The sequence below is a fragment of the Rhineura floridana genome, chromosome 3, assembly GCF_030035675.1.
Source record: "Rhineura floridana isolate rRhiFlo1 chromosome 3, rRhiFlo1.hap2, whole genome shotgun sequence".
In the NCBI taxonomy this organism is placed as follows: Eukaryota; Metazoa; Chordata; class Lepidosauria; order Squamata; family Rhineuridae; genus Rhineura; species Rhineura floridana.
Genome location: NC_084482.1, coordinates 22,534,155 through 22,547,445, shown reverse-complemented (window position 1 = coordinate 22,547,445; position 13,291 = coordinate 22,534,155). Strand labels below are relative to the sequence as shown.

Genomic DNA, 13,291 nt, shown 5'->3' with positions numbered 1-13,291 from the left:
CTTTAACCAGGATTAGGAGATCAGAAAGGCTTCATAATGACAGAAGCCATTTGATACAAGGTCAAGCATTTCTTTATTTTTACACTTAAATATCCTCTTTAAATACAGCATTATCACAACGAAAAGAACATAAAAGGCAAAACAAAATGTAGAGGATCTGACAAGCTTTGGATTCACATTGAAAATGCCACCTGTATACCATGTAACGCAGGAGAGGAGAAAGTTATCTGAGTCACAACTGATGAAGGGGGCAGGGTAGTAACAAATATCTGAGACCAGGGTCTAGTTAATTAGTCTCTTCCAAACAGGTAGTAAAAGGGCTGCTCCCATGTAAACAATTCAGTAGCACCAAAAAGTGGGGCAGGGTGAGAGAAGGGGGAGCATGTGATTGCTTTACGACATCATTACATCATTTTGTTATGGGTATGTAGTACCAACATTAGCACTGCAGCTTAGAAAAAAAAAGGTGGAGGAAAATACACTTCCATCACTGCTTCCTAGCAAGATTTAAGAGTTCACGATTCATAATTTTTAGCCAATTTCACCTGCAACCAACTCACCCAGCAAAAAGCCATTTACTTTGTCATTCCATTAAGGTTAAGCAATGCTTTATTTTTTCCCAAAGTCACAGGCGCAAAAGGTCAGCAGATAGGCCTTGCTGGCTCATGGACACAATTATGACATAGGGCTAGGATAAGAGTTATTAGCAACTCAGATGCGGCCAGAGGAACATGTATCTCTGGGTATATGTTCAATACAAGTTTTATCCAGTTAGGTTTCCTTCAACCTATTTCAACATCCTTTGCATCTTGGAATGTTAGTCATAAGAATTCCTTTTTCTGTTTCAAAAAGTTCAGATACTTAACTGTGAAGTTGTTTCCATTTGCAGAACAGACCATCTGTCATTATTGGGATGGGGCCAAGGGATTCAGCAAAAAAACACTCAGAAGTTCTTGTACGAATTTGCAACAGCTGAGGTGCATCCCATCTAAACATCTTTTTAGAGCCGATTGCAACCAATCCTTAAAGAGAGGAATATTCACCACGGAGTGAAAAGCTACAAAAATAAGGGGCTCGTGGTCAGGCTTTTTAATCACTCCTTTAGGGTGCATCTATACCACAGTTGCCCATGGCTCCTAGTTGTGCTGCAGTGGCCAGCTGGAAGCATTGAAGTGTTCCAGGGAGAAAGTGCTTTTTCACCTCACAGCATCAGCAGGAAGCTAGCCGTGCAAACAGCGCAGCCTCTGCTCACCCTGTGGGTGTCCGTTGTGCGCCAGGGTAGGGAACGGTGGGGACTGGACATGCACAGTAAGGGCGACAGTGCTCTTAGAAGATCTTAGGAGAATTTTACAATTTCAACCCTATGTCATTTGAGCCAGAGATCAACCATTTGCACCTTCGGCCTAGGAGGAGAGCCCGTGCAACTTCCCAGAGGTAGCCCACCCCTTGTCACACTGCCTGAACTCCAAGGACACCATACGCAGATGCTTCTTACTGAGGTGGTCACATCTGGAATTGGCTGCCTTTGAAAACAAAGCCAGCTTTTTATAGCACCTTTTATTTTGTAAACTGGAGAAGGATACCTAGTAATGTCACCAGTGCCCCTTTCAAGCCCAACAGTACCCTGTGGGCAGAGAAGCATGGAAGGAAAAACCCAAACATTACCAGCAGAAGTCACAGCAGTGAGGCCAGGTGGGTGTCACGCAGTAACATCGTGCTTTGCAAGGCAGTAAATGGGACTATGATAGACATTTTAAGGCTATTCTCATTCAAATGCTTGAGGACCTCTTCTCCCATCCTCACCCCATTTTAAAAGTCATTGCACAAAGGAGAAGACTGACTCCTGCGTACACTGGTGCCATTTCTAAACCGTTCACTGCAACAGGTGGAGAGACAGAAATTAAACACTTATTAATGAGATCAAAGCACAGGAGGCTCAGGTATACGGTATGCACTGAACAGGACAAGGAAAGCTTGGGAATAAAATAAATCAGAGGAGTTAAAGTACTGAAGCCTTTTTATGGTTAAATACTCACCATCCGTTCCTAAGTCCTGTCAACGCAGCAATGTGAGGCTTTCATGGGCTGCAAAAGCATTGTGGGTCAGAAGCTGTTCCGGGGGGGGAATCTCCCTGCTGCTATCATTTTCACGATAGCATTCCTTCCGTTCACCTTACCTCCCTGGGAACTAGTGCTTATTTCAGAAGGTTAGGCTTTTCCAAATAGGTTGGCAAAGGTACTTAGTTACTAGAGATGTGAAGGTCCAGAAAAAGAAAAAAAAAACAGAAAAATTCAGAAAAACACATTTTTTTCCTGCCCTGAGGACTGAAATCCATTTTTCTGGTGGAAAAACTGGAAATGTGGGAGAACACTGAAAGAACTCCAGGGGAACATTTTCTCTTTTGGAATGCTTTAAGGCAAGGTTTTACTCATACAAAATATGTAGTATGTAGGTTTTAATGTTAAGACAATCTACGACATTATAGAAGGATAATTCCTGTGCCAATTATGGACATATGCAACTCAAACCAAGTTATTTCTGCACCTAGAGCAGGGATGGGGAACCTGGTGCCCTCCAGATGGACTCTAGCTCCCATCAACCCTTCACCTTGGCCAATAGTCAAGGGATTGTGGAATCCAACAACATCTGGAGGGCCACAGGCTCGCCACCTTTGACCTAGAACGGGTAGTCAGAGTGGTGACCTCCAGATGTCGGTTGCATTGGCTATGCTGGCAGGGGCTGGTGGGATTTGCAGTGCAACAGCATCTGGGCAGCACCATGTTGGTTACTCCTGATCTAGAAGTTGCTCCCATCTTCATACAAAAAAGAACACAGGGCCTTTTTCTTGTGAATTGCTGCTTGCCTTCTGGTGACCCTTGTTCTAGTTTGGAGACACTAGAAGCAAGGATTCTGTACATGCCTTTTTGACTGCTCTCTTGTGGTCAACATTTCCACCTCTCCCCTCAAATAACTATGAGAGAGACACCCTGCTACAACACAGCACAATCCTTTGCATGACTCAGAATTGTCTCATTGGGTTCAATGGGACTGACTCCCAAGTATATGGGTATAGGATTGCAGTCTAAGGAAGTTATACTTTTCAGGCTGCAATCCTATGTGCACTTATCTGTAACAGAACGGGTATCATTTCACATGTAAACACGCATAGAATTGCCCTGAAATTTTCAGAGTACAATTGCATATGCTAAGTTATAAATGATGCATTTTATGTTGTTAAGCAGTAAAAGAAGTATAGGTTTGATAAGTATTGCATTGCATATATTTCAAATCCACCCCTCCCCAAATTCCATTTTTTTCCCCTGGGGAAAAAAACACATGTGAAGGAGCCAGTTTTTTTCCTATAGCTTCAAAATTTCCAGAACAGACCCAGATCCAAGAAAGGTCAATTTCAGGTACAGTGGGGCCCCACTCATACGGTGGGTTACGTTCCAGACCCCCGCCTAAAAGCGGAACCGTCAATAAAATGATGCCCAATGCTCAAAAAACACTGTAAAAGCGGAACAAGTGCTCTATGAGTGGGGCCTTACTCTTAACTGATAACTATCATATTAGCGGAACACCGAAAAGCGGGGCCCTACTGTAATTCACTGTGCCTGATTAGGAAGAGACTGCCTTCTGAAAAGATGACACACACTTCATATAAGTTAACAGTATGCATGTGTTAGTTCCCAACTGGAAGTAAGTGATGAAGGAAGAATGCTTAGATTCTGCCCCCCCTTCTGAATAAATGTAAGTGCAGCAGCCTTGTACTGTATACAGAACCCTTCAGGCAGCCTTCCCCAAACTGGTGTCCTTCAGATGAGACTACAACTCCCATCAGCCCTACCCAGCTTGGCCAATGGTTAGCAATGATGGGAGTTGTAGTCCAAAACATACAGAAGACACCAGATTTGGGAAGGCTGCAATGAGTAACAGGAAATTAAATATCTAAAAGTAACTGGGAAAAATTCAGTGCTGGTATTGAACCAAGCTCTTGTCTATTTAGAGCAGTGTTCTTCAACCTTGGATCCCCAGATGTTTTTAGACTACATCATCCCAGACATCTTAGCCAATGGTCAGGGATGATGGGAGTTGGTGTCCAGCAACATCTGGAAGGCCACAGAGAAGTCACTTTTGATTGTTCTAGCCCAGCTCATGTTAGAATTATTACCTGCAGAAGGCAATAATCTGTTGCTTACTACAAAAAGAAAGGGGAGGATGCTAAGGAGTCTGGATGAGAAAAGTGCTCGTGTTACCCTCCAGGGAGGAAAACCGTCAGTAAGAGAAGAGGAGTGTGGTAGCACTAAGGACATCCCATACTCCTCCCTTTCATTCCAGGACTAATTAGTACAGCTAATTGCACACCTCCTTGCAATGGAGATCTCAGCAGATGCATCCAACATGGGAGTCTTCCCCACCCTTTTTATTGCACATTTGCTGACCCCTTGTGCTCGCAACCCAGCAGGCTACACAGTTCCATTGCAAATTCAGATTCACCCAGGACGCCACGTAGCCAGCAAGTAGCAGGGGAGTATAAAGCTTTCAAAGCCATCTCCAAACTCTTGTGCAACTAAAATGGAACATCTTGAAACAGCTGAAGGGAAGGAGAAAATTCATAAAATGACTGGGCAAAAGGATAATTACTTTGTATACCTCCCTGCCTGCCCAACATTTCTTTACATAAGATTATACCTTCACTGAGAAGATCAACCCACCATGGTGCAGTAAATATTCAAAGAATCAGATTCCAGAAGGGATTAAAATCACAAAGGCAGCAAACCCCAGCTCAGAATGGACATTGGAGTGTTGTCTACTACAGGTCATGTCCCAGTAAACATTCACCACATTTTAACTGATTGATCTCACCAGTTCCCATTAAGGGCCAGCAAAATGGTGAGTGAGCCCATCTGGATGAAGCTACTGGCAGAGGGAAGGAGGCTTGGCATGTCAGTTGCATGCCAAACTGCAGATGTAGCCAGTTATGGCAAGAGTTAATCCATACTGAATTAAAAACAACAGTTCTTCGAGGGAAAAAAGGGCAGCAAAAATGTCACATAAATAAAGAGTTTGTAAGAGCCTAAACTGTGTGCAACTGGCCGGAGCAATTCAAGCAGATTAAGAGGTCACAGTTACCAAGAAGACACAGCACTGAAGATGACAGAATGGTACGGATGGCGGCAGTTTCACCTGGGAAGAGAAACTGGATGGAGAGAAAGAGTGAGAGCGATTCCACCACACGTAGGTATTTTTGATGTCTTATAGCAGTAACCCTGTCTTCTTCTGCCACCTCCCCTCCCGAAAAACCCGTCAAGCGCTTTAGAGAAGAAAAGGCAGCTTCTCTCTGTTGCTTCCATGATACACATTCATGTTTGGTCCTCGTAGGGTAGGGGTAATGTGCCTGCCCCACAGCAGCTCTGTTCAGACTGTCCCTTGTCTCTGGTCCAGACGCTTCAGTGTTAAGAGGCCACCCAACTGGTGGAAGAAACCGCTTGCCTGGAGACAGTCATAAGCGCTTGGTTTAGTTCATCTGAGAGTGAGCCTGTACAAAGCGGTCTCCCTTTCAACCCCCAACCCCACCCCATGTTAAATAATTCCCCGGTGGCTGTGGCCATCAGATGAAATCTCTGTCAATAAATAGACATCCAAGAGAAGAGCTACAGTGGATTGGGATGTGTCACACAGCCAGAGCAGGTCCCAGGGAGCATTCCTCTGAGGAGGAGGGCAGCTCGCAGGCTCTCTCTGGAGGCTGCCCCATGCTCTGGGGCCGCAAACTGTCCTGTGGCACATGCGTGTGAAACGGCAGGCTTGGCGGAGGAACTTCAGAATGACAGCTTTCAGAAGGAAGGGGCTCCGGGGACACCGCAGCTTTTCCTGTTTCTGCCCTGCCAGAGGCCACAGCTCTGCCACAAGGCACCAGTGAGGTCACAGGGACAGAGTAGACACTCAGCTCCTTCTCATCTGTGTAACGAGGGGGAATCTCAGACTCCTCTGCGCAACTCTCCCCCTTCACCCCTAGCACCGACCTTTGGTCAACCTGATAGTACACAACAGGCCCATTGTTCAAGTAGGACTGGTCGCCTTCGGCTGAGCTCGCTTGCTCAGAGCTGTCCGTAAAGCACAGAACAGAAGAGCCTGGAGGCAGCTGGGCTTGAATGAGGATGGGCGTGGCCAGGCTCGGGCACATCCCCTCTGGGACTGTTAGGGGCTCTTCCAAAATGCACACGCCAAGGCCTTCCACACTGGAGCCACTGCTAGAGTCTTCCTCAGCCTTCAACCGCTCCAGCTCCTCGGCCGTCTGAAGGTGCATGACTGCCGTCTCATTCTCTGCCATAAACGCCTGGAAGTCCTGTGTCTCGGGGGACTGGGTTCCCAGCCAGTCGCTGCCAGAGCTGGGAGTGGTCTCTTCCTCCAGAGTCTGGGGACGGCTCACCTGCCGTTTATTCTCTAGCTCCAGTTTCATAATGGTGTGGAGGTAATGAGTTCGCACCCGGATGGGATTGAATTCAATTCGCCCAGCCATGTTCCCACAGCCATCTCTGGAACAGCCACACGGGAAGGACATTCGGTCCACCTGGGTGGGGGGGGGGAAGCGAGGGACAGTGAAACTGTGCCCAACAAACAGAGCACTGCGGAAGCAACTGGGATGATGCAAACTCAGCCAAGGTGGGGAAGAAGGAACAGATGCAAAGGTCCTGGTCAGAAGGAACATGCAAAATCCATGCAGGCTGTAATTAGCAAGCAACGGGATACCGGGCCTGCATGCACACCCATGGTCTCCCCACCAAACTCTGTGGATGGTCTCCAGCTAACCTACTTATCAGTCTCACATTCCAAGGAGAACCCAGAGAAGTACACAATGACCGGGGATATCTGCCTGATGCCACTGATAACAAGGGGAGGAAAAAGCTGCACCAGCTGGGACAATATTGCATTTCCCAAGTGATCCCATATTGTATTTTTAGTCCTTGTGAAACAAATAACCTTGCAATGGAAGCACTTCACTGAGGGGAAAACATCGGAAGTTCCCCATCAGAACAGCACGTTTATCAGGTACAAAGGAGCCAGCGGCTGAAGAAAGTGCTTGTGTGGAAGGGGTGGGGAATTAAGGATACGACTAAAGGTGTGCCCATGCGTACAGTCAAAGTGTTAGGAAGGCTACAGGGAAGAACGATTCTACACAGTGCAAGCATGGAATCTGGTAATGGATTAATAATTCAGCATCCCGAGAATATCAGCTTTCTTTTTAGCTTTATATCTGAGTGAGTGAGTGAGTAAATAAATAAATAAAAAACAGGCTTCTAGCCCTTATGGATGTGAACAGTGTGTTACAGTCTGGGCAATGTTAGAGGCTCAGGATGCAGGGTGACGGGTTTAGACACAGAGCTAAGATTTCCAATGGTCAGGGATGGCAGATTCTAATAGTCCCTTGACACTCCCTCATGACTAGGAGAAGCAGAATAAAGGGGGGGAAAATGAACATGTGCTTAGCATTGCACAAATGCTTCAGAATTCACGGGGCAGGTTTTTTTTTTTAATCTGCTCATTTCAGAAGGCAGCCAGCAGAGGGGAGCAGAGGAACAGCACATTTCACATGCACAGCAACTATTAAGACACCACACAGGCCCTGGAAGGGCACTGCTATTACCCAACTACAACCACCACCACCACCAGAGCTGCTTATCATAGAACGACCCCTTCTAGTTCCCCACTACAAAGATTCATCTCACCTTGCGGTCCCCATCCCTCTTCTCCCCCCAAACCCAATCAGAACCTGAAATTATACCAACAAGACCTTTCAGCATGTAAACCTAGATAGGCAGGCAGAGCAGCAGATGCCAGCTACTTACCAGGGCACTACTGTCCCTCCAAGCATCACCTTACAAGCTCGTGAAACAAACACACCGACACCAAAGGGACAAGACAGACAGACACAGACTACATAGCATAGTTCAGGCCAAAGCCTAGCGGTTTCCCCACTGACCTGGCATTTAATTCCAGCCTGGCTACAGGCACAGGCCTCAGGGTCACAATACAGACGGCAGTCACAGCCGCATTCCTCCCGTGAGAGGCGGATGGCCCGGAGTTCTTGTTTCTCCTCTGCATCGATGCGATGGACACCAGAGGCTCGAAGGAGGGCACGGCGCCTCTTGGTAGGCAGTGGCTGCAAGAAGAAATAGTCATCCACCTCCACATTCTCTACATCGATGTCGTCATCGGAGACATCCTCGAGGGTCAAGCCATCCGCCTCCTCAGACTCCACGGTGCCGTTCTTTGTCAGCTTTGGGTGGGATGGGGTAGGGTGGGGGAGAAGAGAGAAGACACACCAGCAAAATTAATCTTCAACACTCTTAAGTCGCATCCAGCTTTGAAATCTGCAAAGAGACAAGTGATTTCCTTGAAATTTGCAGCAACAGTCACCTATCCCACTAACGGATCCACCTGCTTCCTCTATACGGCCGTACAGAGACCACGGATAATGTGCCGGAGCTGCATTTATTCCATTAACCTTTGCGTTTGCTGCACGAGAGCAAAATCTGGTATATGGCATAAAATGCAAATGTCCTGAGAATTTTAGGCTTAAAAAAATTAATTTCTCCAGCTTTCAAAACAGAGTGAAGTTGGGAAACCTAGGACAGGGCTTCAGTCTCCAGCTTAGTCCTTCATGCCTCTTCCAGGACAACTATTCACTAGGCCCTATGGCCCACTTACTTCTCATCTCCATGGCCTGCCTTCTTTTTGTCCCCACCCCCAACGGCTTCTTAAGAACATAACACCAGCCCTGCTAGATAAGCCCATCTAGTCCAGCCTTCTCCTCTCACAGCAGCCAATCAGATGCCCCTATGGGAAGCCCACGACTGAGTGCTACAAGAAACATTCTCTCCACTTGCGATTTCCAGCAACTGGTACTCAGTGGAAGGAGAACACAGCCATTGTGGCTAGTAGCAGCCAGAATGTTAACTGGAGCATGGCACAGGGAGCATATTACCCCTGTGCTTTATTGACTCCATTGGCTCCCAATTTACTTCCGGGCCCAATTCAAAGTGCTGGTTCTGACCTTTAAGGCCCTAAACGGCCTTGGAGCAATGTACCTGAGGGACCGCTTATGTCCATATGTATCTGCCCGGGATTTAAGATCATCTGCCTCTGGTCTCCTCTGCGTGCCTGGAGTGAAAGACGTTAGACTGACAGGCACGCGGGAGAGAGCTTTTTCAGCTGTGGCACCCAAGTAGTCCGTTCTGCTCCCTCCCTGTTGGTTTTCCGGAGACTTCTGAAAACGATCTTGTTCTGGAGAGCCTTTGGGAGGGACTGAAAGTAGAACCTGACACTGATTGTATGATTTTATGCCTTCTACGTTAAATTTTACCCTTGTAGTCCCCTTTAGCACCACTCCATGTGTGTGTGTGTGTGTGTGTGTGTGTGTATATATATATATATATATATATATATGAGTGCCCTATTACAGGGTAGAAGGGTGGGATAGAAATATTTTAAATAAATAAATAATAAATAGTAGCCACTGATAGCCTTGCTCCTTAGATATCTCAAATGCTTTGAAAATCTGTACATTCAAAGTGTAATTTGATATGCAAGATAAATGCACTTAAGATTGCATAATTTAGGGTTACTCAGAAAATAAGATGGCAGGCTTTTTGCAGCACAGGCTGCAAGAATTATATCCCCACAGCCTTGATGCTAGATCCCAGCACTCCCAAGACCTGAAGGATATTTTCTTTGGAAATTACTCTTTCCTATGCAGGTCAAAAAGACCAACTCAAGTTAATGTAGAAAAATAATTAAGGGAGAAGACACTGTTGAGCCTCAGGATTGTTAAACCAACCAGGGCTTGCCAAGTGTACCCCTTTGACAGGGAGCCACAGCCAATTCCAGCTCCATATTAACTGTACGATATACTTGATTACAAGCACACCCTGTAGGGAGTGGTCACAGCTCAGTGGCAGAGCATACACTTGGCATGCAAAAGATCCCAGGTTCTGTCCCCAACACTTCCAAGGATGGGAAAGACTTCTGTTTGAAACCATGGAAAGCTGCTGTTACATACTAGAGGCAACACGGGGCCATTGGGATAACTGAGTAGCTTCCTACATCCTTGTCATATGTATGTATATATGAATGTTTTAGGTTTGCCTTTGAAAAGAGCTTAATACATGAAACAGCCTGCATTCTTCTAAAGGCCAGAGAAGTGGGGGTGTTATAAGTTTTCCTCCAAAAGAACAAGAAGCGGGTATGTTTACCATTGCACCTTGACTTATCAGTGCACGTCAGCCTTTCAGCTTTATGTTATTTATGTGCTGTGAACATACAATGCACTTTGCAGAGTGATATAAACAAAGGCAGGAAGTCCCTGCCTAGAGGAGCTTACAATCTATTCTTTAGATGGGAGGCAGAAGGCATCCACATCAGGAGCAACATACAAACAGGTTCTTGGATCTTTCAAGAGAATAAAAGAAGGTTAAAAATAGGGATAGAGTTGCACAAAGCGTGTTAAATTCCACAGAAGAATCCTGAGGGATTTGAGAATGTTTCTAGCCTTCATGTATGCAAGGCCACATGTTTAAAAAAATGATTTAACCAAACCGATTAGGGAAGGGTAGCACACTTCATTTTGTGCTCCATTTTCTTTCCTTTGAGTTCAGCGCTGCCTGATGTGCCACATCTCTTTTTTCCACTCTATTTATCCCAGTCCTGTACCGCTGCCTGGACTCGGCAGTGTGCTGGATGAGGGCCAATAAACTGAGTCTGAATCCTAGCAAGACGGAGGTGCTGTGGGTTGGTGGTTCCCGAGTTTGAATAATTGTTCAGTTGCCTGCTTTGGATGGGGTCGTACTCCCTCTGAAAGAGCAGGTCCGTAGTCTGGGGGTGCTCCTGGATCCATCTTTGTCGCTAGAGGCGACCTCCGTGGCTAGGAGTGCCTTTTATCAGCTTCGGCTGGTAAGACAGCTGCGGCCGTTTCTGGACCGGGATAGCCTGGCCACTGTTGTCCATGCACTGGTAACCTCTAGGATGGATTACTGCTCTATGTGGGGCTGCCCTTGAGGTTGGTCCGGAAGCTGCAGCTGGTGCAAAATGCGGCGGCAAGACTGCTCACTGGGGCAGGGCATCGCCAGCATGTCACCCCTCTGCTGAAAGAATTGCACTGGCTGCCCATTTGCTACCGGGCCAAGTTCAAGGTTCTAGTTTTGGCGTACAAAGCCCTATAACAGCTGAGGACCAGGATACCTGAAAGACCGTCTTACCCCTTGTATACCCAGTCGATCACTGCGCTCTGCAGGTGAGGGCCTCCTGCAGATTTCATCTTATCAGGAGGTTCGTTCTGCACAATATAGGAAACAGACCTTTAGCATGGTGGCACCTACCCTGTGGAATTCCCTCCCCTTGAATATTAGGCAGGCTCCATCTCTGTTATCTTTTCAGCGCCTTTTGAAGACTTTCCTCTTTCAACAAGCCTTTTAAGTTGAGACCTATCCCAGTCTGTGTCTGTGTTAGAATTGCTTGTTAATGTTTTTTAAAAATGTTTTTAACCCTTTTCTAAAAAGATGTTTTAAAAGCTTTTTTTTTTTAAAAAAATGTTTTTAATGTTGTTTTGTTTTAATGTGTTTTAAGGTCTTTTTATGATGTTTTAAAGTTTTTTTAGTGCTTCTGTTTGCTGCCCTGGGCTCCTGCTGGGAGGAAGAGCGGGATGTAAATTAAATAATAAACAAACAAGGAGATCCCACTTTTCTCCAGATGCATTTACGATCAGACCTTCCACCATATAATTCATCTTTTTCCAGCACAAACGTAACAGGTATAGCATACCAAGAAGAAAGCCATCCACCTTCACATTGTCTACATCAATGTCATAATCAGAGATGGGGGGGGGAAGAGGGGACAGAAAGAAGGCAGTTGTCCTTAGAATGGGACAAGGCAAGATTATTCTTGCCATTTTACAGTGCCTTGCAAAAGTAATCAGACCCCTGACCAATGCTCTCGTATAACTGAATTACAAATGGGACATAGTAATTTTGTTCTGAAAAATTGAAACTCAAAATCAATTACTGTAAAGTGACATTAGTTTAATTTTGGGAAATGTTTGTAAGAAACATAAAAAACTGAAACATGTTGCTGGCATAAGTATTCAACCCCTGTGCTGTGGAAGCTCCCAGTTTACACAGATGAAAGAAACTGCCCTATCGAGGACACAATTATCTTACCATTGGCCTCCACCTGTGAACCATTAAAGATGCTGTCACACTGTCAGGATAAGAACCTCACTGTTGAATGATCATTGGTCAGGCCGTGGATCTGAAGGAAAATGAAGACCAAAGAGCATTCTGGAGAAGTGAGAGATAATGTAATACAAATGCATAGATTACGAAAAGGGTACAAAATATCATCCAAGGGTTTGGATATCCCAGTGAGCACAGTTGGATCAATAATCAGGAAGTGGAAGCTGCATCACACCAGCCAGGCACTGCCAAGAAAAGGCCGTCTCTCAAAACTAAGCGCTTGAACAAGAAGATTTGTGAGAGAAGCCACAGAGAGGCCAACGATCACTTTGAAGGAGCTACAGAGTTCAGTGGATGGCAATGGAGCACCAGTCAACCACATCAAGCGCTTTGCATAAAACTGGCCTGTGTGGGAGGGTGGCAAGAAAGAAGCCGTTACTCAAAAAGTACCATCTGAAAGCATGTCTGGAGTTTGCCAGAATGCACAAGAGTGCCCCAGCTGCAATGCAGGAAAAGATCTTGTGGTCATATGAGACCAAGATAGAGCTTTTTGGTCAAAACTCAAAGCACAATGTGTGGTGCAAACCTGACACTGCCCATGCCTCAAGACACACCATCCCTATGGTGAATTATGGTGGTGGCAACATCATGCTGTGGGGATGCTTCTCATCAGCAGGGACTGGGCATCTTGTTAAAATCGAAGGAAGAATGGATGGAGCAAAATACAGGGAAATACTGCAAGAGAACCTGCTTCAGTCCACTGAAAAACTGAAGCTTGGGAGTAAATTCAGTTTTCAGCAGGACAATGATCCCAAGCACAAGGCAAAAGCAACATTGGAGTGGCTCAAGAACAAAAAGGTGAATGTCCTACAGTGGCCCAGTCAAAGTTCTGATCTGAATCCCATTGAGAATCTGTGGCGCTCTGAAAACTGCGGTCCACAAGAGACGTCCAACCAACCTGAAGCGAATCTGCCAAGAAGAATGGGCCAAAATCCCTCTGTGTGCAAAGCTGGTACGTACCTACCCCAAAAGACTTACAGCTGTTGTTGCAGCGAAAGGTGGCT

General features: G+C 46.0%; 1 protein-coding gene across 4 annotated transcripts in view; it reads right to left on the bottom strand.

Moving 5' to 3' along the window:
- Nucleotides 1–73: 73 nt before the first annotated feature.
- The window catches only part of CSRNP2 (cysteine and serine rich nuclear protein 2), a 43,972-nt gene continuing 30,754 nt past the window's right edge, over nucleotides 74–13,291 (bottom strand). For all 4 annotated transcript variants that reach the window (XM_061614962.1, XM_061614963.1, XM_061614964.1 and 1 more), the window contains exons 4-5: nucleotides 7,982–8,278; nucleotides 74–6,571 (exon numbers count right to left, since the gene is read on the bottom strand). In XM_061614962.1, coding sequence (XP_061470946.1) covers nucleotides 5,675–6,571; nucleotides 7,982–8,278 — 1,194 coding nt within the window. In that variant the 3' untranslated portion in view covers nucleotides 74–5,674. The remainder of the gene's footprint in view (nucleotides 6,572–7,981; nucleotides 8,279–13,291) is intronic.